Source organism: Branchiostoma belcheri, unplaced genomic scaffold (genome assembly GCF_001625305.1).
Source record: "Branchiostoma belcheri isolate BF01 breed outbred unplaced genomic scaffold, Haploidv18h27 scaffold13, whole genome shotgun sequence".
Lineage (NCBI taxonomy): Eukaryota > Metazoa > Chordata > Leptocardii > Amphioxiformes > Branchiostomatidae > Branchiostoma > Branchiostoma belcheri.
Window position 1 is genome coordinate 3,669,216 of NW_017802713.1, and position 11,194 is coordinate 3,680,409.

General features: G+C 37.3%; 2 protein-coding genes across 2 annotated transcripts in view; one reads left to right on the top strand and one right to left on the bottom strand.

The window, feature by feature from the left end:
• The first annotated feature begins 3,038 nt into the window (after window positions 1-3,038).
• LOC109463731 lies at window positions 3,039-5,275 on the top strand. Its single transcript, XM_019760578.1, has 2 exons — window positions 3,039-3,191; window positions 5,096-5,275. Exons 1-2 carry the CDS (start codon window positions 3,039-3,041, stop codon window positions 5,273-5,275), a joined length of 333 nt encoding a protein of 110 aa, XP_019616137.1.
• Window positions 5,276-6,378: 1,103 nt separating this feature from the next.
• LOC109463773 (rootletin-like) overlaps window positions 6,379-11,194 on the bottom strand; it is a 25,662-nt gene continuing 20,846 nt past the window's right edge. Inside the window, exons 10-11 of the mRNA XM_019760631.1 lie at window positions 9,483-9,583; window positions 6,379-7,233 (exon numbers count right to left, since the gene is read on the bottom strand). Coding sequence (XP_019616190.1) covers window positions 6,453-7,233; window positions 9,483-9,583 — 882 coding nt within the window. The 3' untranslated portion in view covers window positions 6,379-6,452. The remainder of the gene's footprint in view (window positions 7,234-9,482; window positions 9,584-11,194) is intronic.

An 11,194-nucleotide genomic window follows, 5' to 3' on the forward strand; every position in this document is an offset into this window, starting at 1 on the left:
ATAAAAAACCATTTTAAACGCAAATTCATCAATCAATCTTTGAGTAATTCCCTTCAGACGCTAAAATAAAAAAAGCCCACAACAGTTGAAAATAAGCTGCTAGGAGGCCAAACATTAATAATATATTACTTGCTTCAACAACCACTTGCACCAACTACATTAACAACCATCTGCGTTTCCATGAGTTATATTGTTTAAACCCCCCCCCCCCCCCCCTAGAAAAAACTAATGGTCTGAATTCTCAGTAGAAAAGTCTGTCGTGAATGTTTGAGACTGTATACCGCGGCACCTGTAAGTTAGAAGTCGTATATACCACAAAAAGACAAAAAATGCGTCATCTTTAGGTTCCGGGTCGGAGTTTGAATCTGACCAGACTAGGCTTCCAAATAGCCAGAACTGCATGGTTAACGTTGTCACGGCATGTTTTGCTCTCTATTGCTCGGTGATCGTTATAGATTATGAAATAATTTTTTTTTTTTATTTTCCCCCCAAACGTTGGGATTTTCGTATTTTAATGCGTGTTGCCGAGCGGACGGTATTTTGTATTAGTCCGCGAGCACGGGTATTGCGGTACTTTTGTTACCTGATACCAGGGACGTCCCAAGAGGTATCCGTGGCAGGGCTTAAGGTCACTTTCACTGACCTGACCAACGTTCCCCGCTTGCCTGTCTATAAAGCGTTAATGCCCCGCCCCGAGGTGTATATAGTGAGATAATCCCTGGTCAGCTGCGCTCACCTTTTAGTTTATTCGGTGGTTATCGCACCTTACCAGGGATTATCTCACCATATACACCGAGGATAAGGCGGGGCATTAACGTTATTATCATATAGCCTATCCAGCTGACTCGGGTTTTTTTTTTTTTCACACAGATTTCTCAATTGCCGAACAAATTCCTCAATTGCCGAAAAAAACTCTCACACTCTATACTTCGTAAAGGAAGATGGCATGGACAGAAAAAAAGATCATCTAGGCAATCATCTGGCGTGACCACGTGACATTGGAACAGTACCACTTTTATTGAGGGTGTCAAAAATTCTTTTTCGGTTAAAATTTCATTTATATCTTTTAATTTTGTTGTATTCTTCAAATAAATTATACAAAATAAACTACATTACGATACAATAACCGACCACTTTTGAGGTTTTAATATATTCACTCCTAGTCGACGTCTTGTACCAAACGACATCGTCCACTGGCACTGCTATGACATACGGCTTGTTGCTGTTAACTACAGGGCAATTTTGGGGGCTATTTTAGGGTCTGGGTTCATTAGCATGCAGCGCATGCAAGAAGCTGATCATCATACCCGAGGTGCACATTCGTGGGGAGTGACTACAATATTAAGGTAAACAGCTGTTCTCAGTACGTTTAGCTATATGAAGGGATACACGGTGCAATGGTTTGTGTTTAAAAGTGACACTTAGTATTACGTATTGCCAAAGGGTATGTATCTTATAGCGTGACATTAGGTGTCTGTTGCTGATAATTTCGATAGAAAATTATCCCTCTAAAGTTCCTTTGAAAAACATTTCCTTTTCCTGCATCACTTCTGCCTTTAGACAGATGCCACCGTGTGTAGAAAGAGTTTGAAAGTACACCACATAACGTTAAATGAGACATTTCAACGCATATTAGTACATGTACGATATCGATATTGCCATGCAAACCACGTGCGGACAGGAGGTTAAAATGGGTACAACAGACGGCACTGTTTTATAGGTCAACGCACTTTGCCTTTCCGCCTTGTAAACAGTCGACGTCGATGCCTAGGGTCGACACCATATCACTGAATGGTTGATACCATATCCGAGTATATCATTCCTTTTTTTACGGGTAAAATATTTGAAAAAATAGAACCGATATTAGATTAATATTAGTGAAAAAGATACAAAATCGGATTCGAACTCGGATGAAACATAATCCTCTACGCCACGATATATTATACAATCATGTATTGTTAACAGTGCGTTCTAATACACTTAAAGTTTGCTGTTCTTCAATATGACAATCACTGTTTCAAATGGCAACCAACACTGCCATCTGCTTAGCGCTGATACTGAAAATTGTGTTCTGTTCCATATGACAAATTATCAAAATAATATTCTAGGAAAATCGCGAAATTTTTTCTTTAAAATGCACACGCGTGATAAGAACATTATTATCTCTTTAATTCCATTTTATGATGACCTTTTTACATGCACATCTGTACCTCTATCTGAGTGTATACCTGCTTAAATTTCAGTATCATTGCTTAAATTTAGTCTTCATCAAGATATTTCTGCATATTTCTGCAAAATGTTCCAAGGGAGCTCTGTGTTACATTTTAATTTCCTTTGCCCGATGTTTTAAGTAAAGTATGTATGTGGCTTAGCACCATAACTAAACAAGCTATAAATAAGTATGGATTATGATAAAATTCACTATTAGTTTTTGAATTGATTTATAGAAAAATTGGGTTCTTACTATAGTAAGTAGCTGCTTTCTGTGGAAACCCGTGCACACAAGATTGGTAATAAACACCATGACAACATTTAAAGGATAACACTCACTAACGAACCTACTTGTATCAGTAGGCAACTGCGATCGGTCAACAACTTGCATAGCTATAGAACCCGTTTTGCTGCTAAACAGTCTTTTCTGTTAGACAAACCTAGAACTAACGCACTGATGAAGTGTTTCATGTACAGGGCTGTTAGTGTGTGGAATAACCTTCTAATTGTTATGCAATCCACACAATCCCTGAGAGTGTTTAAGGACGGTTTGCACAAATACTTTCATCAGTAGCTCACCAGTGCAGCACTTGTTCGACAGGATTATTTGTTTTTTAAATTATGTATATTGTAAATATGTCATTGATTTAGATGTGTTTTGCGACTTGTCAACTATGTATGTATATATGTATTGTCTGTATGAATGAATACCAGGAAGACTAGCGTCCACCGCTAATGGTTATTATAATAAAGTTTCAAAGTTTCTAACTTTTAAAGACAGTTATGAAAATTCTTGACACCACCTGTCTGCAATACCTTAGGTCACCATGAACCCCAGACCAGTGGTAGTGCTGTGGCTTCTCCTCTTGACTCTGGACCAGTCGGCTGCAGAGTGTTGTGACCCTACAAGGAAGGTTTGCAGCGTCAACTGGTTTATCATCAAGGCGGGATGCACTAAATACTGCGGGGACGGAACTGTGGTAAGTTCTGCATCCAGATAGTTTAGTTATGGTGCTATAAGCCACATACATACATACATACATACTTCACTTAAAATATCGGGCAAAGGACATTAAAATGTAACACAGAGCACCTTTGTGGCACGTTTTCTAAATATGCAGAAATATCTTGGAGAACACTAAATTTAAGTAATAACTGCATCTTAAGATATAGAGATTTAACTCACTTTTTTATATCAAGGTAGCAGAATACACGTCACTTCTACTCTCATAGTCCTAGCATGTTTATGGCAAATACTCAAGTAATACTTTTACTTTACTTTATTGTAGACTGACAACACATCAGTACACGAGTCAACAAGGCAGTCGAAACTGGTAGTAGATGACCCACAAAATACAGACGTTACACAAACTTAAAAAATAAAGAAATCTAAATGTAAAATACAATTCCTAAAATAATATAATGTTAAAATTCTTAACTGGTTGGAGAATATGATACAATTTGCATGTAGTACAACAGATAAGTATGCGAAATACTATTGTAGCAAAGGAGAAAAAAAATCTATTTTTATCCACTTTCTGACCTTTGCTGTGTGTTTTGTTGACGTTCTAGTTTTGCTAATAAAATGATATCGCAATTTATAAAGATTGTGATTGCCAAATTGTGATAAGAAGGAATGTGATCAGATAATGATCACATATGGCTACCAGGAAGGGACTTTTTGGTGATGTATGCCACAGGGAATTTTTCACGAATTCAACAAGGCGTCTTTTTTCATATTTTCATATGATGATTACATCCTTTTTTAAATGTCTAATACAAAATATACTGGTGGTGTACGTATCTTTTGATATCTTTATTTTACGTTGTTGATATACATGTATAACATTAAACACAATATTCCTCCTAGTCAACCCCATGCTGTGGCCATGGAAAATGCAACATCTTCTGTTGTAACTGTGATGGAGGCTGCAGGGGGAAAAAGAGGTGATAATTTTCTCCTGTTCTTCATTTTTACCTAACTCTATTTATAATATTACAAAGTGATGACACCAAACGATCATGTTAAAACAAAAATTGGCTGGTTTTAATTTACCATTTATCTACAATGAGAGCCAATTGCAAATTGCGACTGTACGTTTTTTTCTGTTATACTTTACCTACATCGAAAAGACCTTATAGATAGTGTGCAAGACAATATTTGTTGGCGTGAATTGATAATATCGACAGGAATAATACACAAAATTGTTTTAGTTCCAAATATGGAAATGGCAGTATGAAAATATGTTACACACGATGTATTGTAGGTTAAAATATACATGAGTATAATAGATGATAATGTTATTTTCTCAGGATAAGGTCAAGCCGACTTAATTTTATGGATGACATCCTCTAAAGACCTTAAAACAAATGCGCGCGGGCGAATAAAAAAAAAATCCCGGCCAAAAATAAAAAAACACAGAAATACAAAGCTGGTATTGTGAATTTGTAGCAGTACTAAGCGACGTATACGACAAGCCGGCACATGCTGGCTTTTTGCGGAATTTATGAATCGGCACTGTACGTATGTAGACGTATGTAGTGAGTTCTTGAATCGTGGAACATCGGTAGCCTGGGTGCCCGGCTCAGTATTGTTGCTAACTACCATGGACTACCCAGGCCTAGAGCCAGGCCTAGAGCCAGACCAGAGCCTCGATGGACGTGATCTTTGAGAACAGGCGAAAATTAATGCCCGCGCGTATGTCATCCATAAAATTATAATTAAGTCGGTGTGGCCTAAGTACATTAAGGTTACCACAAATGGCTCCAATTTTTTATTTATTTTGCATGCCTTTTAAGGGCTCAGGAAGGACCAGGAGATCTTCTGATAGATGAAGCGACCTGGAACAGCCAGGCCATCACCCTGCCCCCTTACGGATTTGAGCAGTATGACAGCAACGTTGACCAGAAGCTCACCATAGAAGAGGCCATCGGCCTGCTGGAGGCGCTGGAGTATGACGTCACTAACCTGCCTGCTGATTGGTTCACATCGATGGATTTAAATGGCAACGGTTTTATAGACCCAGGCGAGTTTGACAAGGACATGGTCCCTAGAAAGATGTAACCGAAGGTTACAGTTGCTTTTGATTCAATGTGTTACGTTTGGCAAAATATGGTAACACAATACAATAAAATACTAGTATAGTAAAGGGTTGAACTTTATTCCAACACACAATATCTCGCGAGATCACGTTGTGAAGTGATTGGTCATTAATTATCCTGATGAAGGCGACAGTGGTCGCTGAAAATTTGATCCCTGTACATATTGTGTGTTGGAATAAAGTTCAACCTTTTACTATGATTACTACCAACACAGATGAACTTTTATGATAATACAATAAAATGTTTTACGTAATAAAAATCGTGTCGTTTTTAAGGCATTCAATGCAATTTCAGGGCGTCGAAAGAAAAAGAAAATCTATCTGATACTGGTATTTATTGCCATTTCTCTATACATTTTATTTCCTACTTGAAACGTTTAAAATAGCCCGAAAACAAGCGGCATTATGCTTTATTTGGGGAACGCCGATAAATAGCTGGAACAATAAAACTACTACCGATTTCCATTAATGGCATCCTATTTTTGCCTCACAGATATCAGTATGCTATTAATAATAATTCAACTTACTAAATTAAAGAATTGACTTTGGCAATCCAGTTGCGCCGCCCTGAAATTAATCTCTTTGCTGTTTTGTTTAAAAAATGATTAACCCAACATATGTGCTGTTGTAATTCCAAGAAGCTTGTAGTTATGAGTATAAATCATTTTGAATGTAAAAAAAAACAACTGATTGCTAAAAGAATGTAGACGTCAGCTGCAGCTTTGAGCGTAGACATAACCCCAATACATTGTGAACAATATATAATGTACACGATGTGATTGAAATGTAAGTCATTTTGATATCTGTTGGGGGAATTATTCTACAGTTGATATAGACAGTTTTAAAACAAACTTTTGGGGCGATCTGAAGATTTGAAACTATATTATAAAAGAGTAAAGTCAAAAAAGTAAATAATGCGATAGAAACTGTTATAATAGAGAGAAAAGTGCCTTTATTGTGTTTACCTAATCATACTTATAAAGAAAGTAGACTTTTGAATTTTGCACGGTGATATTATATATATAATGTTCAATACTCAGTACGTCGTACTATCCTATATGTCGCCTTCTTGCACGTATTCGGTGGAAATTCAATAGTTCAATACATTAAAAGCAAGAATCTAGTACTGTCCCATTTCCATCACCCGTTGCCTTTCCTGTTTTGAATGGAAGAAACGTTTTTAGCGCTGGAAGGTTTTGGCGTTCCGCCATTTGAAGCAGCCGTGGACGGTCGGTTCTGTCCGTAACCGCTAGAGGTCACTGTTGGTGATTTCGATGCTAGACGACTCGTCCCTTTTACAGGTATAGTACTCGCCGACGCCGGTTTACTAAACATTTTTGTTCGAGGCGTGGTGCCGGCTGATGCTGATTTTCCATAAGGATTTCCTGGTCCAGGTGTAGCCGGTTTCGCTGAACCGATACCGTTCAATCCACCAACTCCCCCTGGCGGACTTACAGAGGAATGACCGCTCTGAGTCGCCGTCGCTGGTCTCCCGTACGGATTCGAACTCGCGACCGCTGGTTTAGAGAAAGAGTTACTGTGGCTCAGTTTGGGTTGTCCAGCAGATACCGAAGGTTTGACACCAGTAGTTGCTTCTCCTGGATGCTTAGGAGTGACTTGTGGAGAAGACTGAGGGGTGTCTATGTGAAATGTTTCATTGTGCTCCGAAAATCGAACCGACTTCTTTGCGGACGGTGATTTGTTTTTGTCGTCTGATTCCGCCGCTGAGGTACTACCCTTCCCAGAAGGCTCTGCGCCAGGGTCCGTAGGTTGAGTTGGAGGAGAGTTTGTAGTCGTGTGGCCATGGGCAGGAGCGGAGTGCGCATGTCCGTGCGCATGCGTGGATGATTTGTGTGGCCCTGAGTGCGAGGCGTGCCAGTTACTGGGCTTCAGTACGGACCGGTTCGTGTCCTGGTGGAACCTGAAACACGAAGAAGCTCAAGTTAAGAACTTACAAAAAAATTTATTAGGTTACATGTGAAAAAAAAAATCAAGATAACTATGATGCTTAATTATCGCTGGCGCTCCAAGCCATGACCAGATTCCCCTAAATACCTGAAAAACACCATGTAAAACACTTTCGTCTAGTTCGTCCAGTAACGTAAACTTTCTGGTTATGTGACTACCATCTTGATCTCTAGCAGATGAAGAAAGATGGCGGATGTAGTGGATGGCATCCAAAATCGTCTGTGCCTAAGATTTTAGTCGTGCGTACATCGGTTTAATTCTCTTATCAGACCCTTGCGACAGTTCCACAAAAAAATCTATGGAGGAAATATGTGTGTCGTGTATTTTTTTATTGTTGTGATTTGTATTGCTTCTTTTTTTTTTTTCAGTTTTAATTGTGCTTTATTCAACAGTTCGTGGAACATTTGCGATCTGAGGCATGTATGCCATCGTATACAATTCTGTCTAGTCTTATAAATAACATTAATATAACAAAAATGTATTCATAGTTGTACAAAGAATGAAGAAATAGTTAATTAATACACATTTCCACTATCTATCTTGTAGTTTTAAACCCAATGTTTAGAATAAATTCCTTAATAAACGTTCAAAATTAAACTGTGTAACAATGTCCATACAATTCGTACCATACTTAAACTTAGAAATTGTGCTTTTTCCCAGCAATATTAGTTCATTGATGTATAAAAATTGCTTTACATTAGGAAGGTGATATCCAAGAATAACATCTTGAGTGGTTAACGTCAATGTATATCCATATTCGGAGAGAAAACTCTTTTCAACTTCTGCCCATAAAGGTTTAACAAGTGCACAATCAAAAAAGAAATGTTCTATATATTCGACAGAGTCACATACAATACATCTATTGTTTGCTACTATTCCTTGTTTACATAAACTAACTCTTGTTGGATAAATATTGTGTAGAATCTTCCATTGTAATGATCTCAATTTTGGTTCTTTAGTGATTCGAAAAGGTGCTTCCCATATGGATTTCCACGTGTTAATATGGAAATCAAATTGTGGAAGGCGTGACTCCCAGAAACCTTGAGAGATAGGTTTTGCTGCTTTTTGTAAGATTAGTATATTTCTAAAGAAACTATTAGTTTGAACTTTCACCTCTTTTTCAAATAACTTGATTTTATGTACTCCGTCAAAATCATATGACACTCTCCATTTAGTTGGAATGGCGTTTACCAGAGCATTATATTGTAAGATTAAATTTGGGTACTTCCCCACAATGCTCTCAACATCATTGAAAGATATAACATTGCCGTAACGATCAATAACGTCATTAACATACATGATATTTTGTTGATCCAATTACGGTAGTACAATATTCTTCCTTTATACATAATGCACACATTATTCCACAATAGTTGTGATGCTATATCATTTACCTGCTCTATTTCTTTTACTGGCTTTACCTTGAACCACACAGAGACCATTTTCTTATAAAAATCAGGTAGTGACTGTATAGAGCCTACAGGAAGTATCTCAGACATCTTACAGTTACACTTAAAGATAGCTAACTTGGGTCCAAAAACATCCAAATAGCTGAGTTGCATCTTTTTCCAAGTGGGAACATGAGCATCCAAATTAAGTAATTTCTTAACCCATTTCAACATACAAGTTTCATAAATAATTTTCATATCTATCATTTTTACACCTCCTGCTGAATATTCTTGAATCATAACCTTACGTTTAACTTTGTCTTTTTTCCAAAGAAATCTAAAGAACAAAGAATTAACATTATCAAGAAATGTATCTGGAGGTGTTAGTGCACCCAGCATATATGACAGTTGCGATGCAACTAAACTTTTGATAACCATGATTTTTCCCAAAATACTAAGATAACGTGGTGCCCAAGAAGCTAAAATCTTTTTCATCTTACACAACTTTTTATTCCATTGTATTGCTTATTATGTGATACCCTGCATCAATTCAGCCGTATAGAGGCTGCGACTGCACGGGTACTGTTTGGACAATGAAAACCATTCATTTATTAATCTAACGACAGAATAGTTAATGCTGTATCAAAACTTTTGTACAAAATGAAGCACATTTTGTTTGTTTCAGAATACTCACTATATGTATGTGTGCAAATCTCTTGTCTACAGATTTGTCTACTCAAAGGTAGTAAGAACGCACATTGTAGACTTCATAGATATATATATATAGATGAAATATAGCAAAATTATCCCTTACTTTATCCCACTGGCCTCTGTGAAGATCATCCTGGAATGGCTGTCATGGCGCATGATGGACTTGTCCTTCTGTTTTTTGCACTCATTTCTGTAATACTCCACCTGAGCCACAAAACAAAATGTGAGATTTCTAAATCCGGAATCAAAAGTTTTCGAAGGAACAACCGAGGAGCTAGTCGTACATGTGACAAGTCCTCCTAGCCTCCTTTAGATCTTCTTTAGATCTGAAGGATTAAATAGAACCCAATAGGCAATGGATCCACCGTTAGGGTTTCAAAATACAATTACGTGGGCCAAAGTTTTGACTAAATTGCACTGTTTTTGTTATTAGTCTGTTGGAATCTTCATGCTAAGATCTGCTGGTAATTAATTTAAAAAAATTTGCAGTCTGGATTCTACTTTCAATATTCAATACGATAAAGAAAAGTTACAAAATTGGAATTTTGGAGTTTTCTTTAAAAAAACTAAACATAGTGGTAGAGTTTGAGCTTAAATCAGATTTCAAACACAACAAAGAAAGCTTACCATTTATCTCCGGTCGATCTCGTCAACCTTCTTCACATGTGTGATTCACTCACTGACTCCCGTTATTTCCGATTCATTCCTAACGTCATCACGCTTCCGACATCCGTAGAGTCAAAAGTAGATCACACATCTGACGTAGGTTGACGAGAACGACCGAAAATTTATGGTGACTTCTTTTTGTCATGTTTGAATTAAACTCAATCTCTACAACTTTCTGCTAACACAGACAGTCCTTAACCCTACATAGACCGGGGGGGGGCCTAAAAGTGCCCGCGGCAACTTTGATGTCACCTAGCGTCTGAACGGCTAGCCGTAGAACGGCCAAACTTGGTGACTTTTCCTAAAATATTGTTGGCAACAATTCTCTATCATTGGAATAAGATAATGATTTTTTGTGTTGCCATGGCAACGGGTTTCTGACAGGCATTTTTTTTGCTAAATTTAGTACTTTTTGTTTCAACAATAGAATTTTATGGGTTTTATGTCAAGTTACTCATGGTTTCTAATATTAATAACATCCCATATAATTTTATGTAAATTTTATCATTAAATATGCATAATTTATGCTAATTTGATGACGTCATTGGCCAAAATCCAAGATGGCGGACTATTTCATTAGAACAGGTATATACAGGTTATTTTCATTAAAATTCATCAATACTTCCATTTCTTTTTCCAAAAAAGGTTTAAATGAAGGTCTTTAGTATGTTTACGATGTATTTTAGGCTTTATCATGAAAAAAAACTATTTTTGAAAATTCAAGATTGATGATCCAAGATGGCGGATATCTTAAATATGCATGACGTCATTGTATGACGTCACCGGTGTTGCTATGGGCAACATAAGAATTAGTACATCATAATATTCTGTCATAAACACTTTTGGTACAGTTATGTTGAATACCATTTAGTTTTTCAGGGAAAAACCTATTTAGACGGTTTTGGCCAATAAAATCACATTAATGACGTCATAATGACGTCATATTACATCATAACGACATAAAAATTGTAGATATGATAAATTTTCACTATAACACCATTCTCTGAAAATTTGGTGGTCATACGACTTACCGTTCGCGAGTTCTTAGGGGGGTCAAAAGAGCCCACCCCCCCGGCCCCCCATGTCAAAAAAAGCCCGGTCTAGGTAGGGTTAAACTTGGCCCCCCTGTGTCATCAGACCATGTCTTAA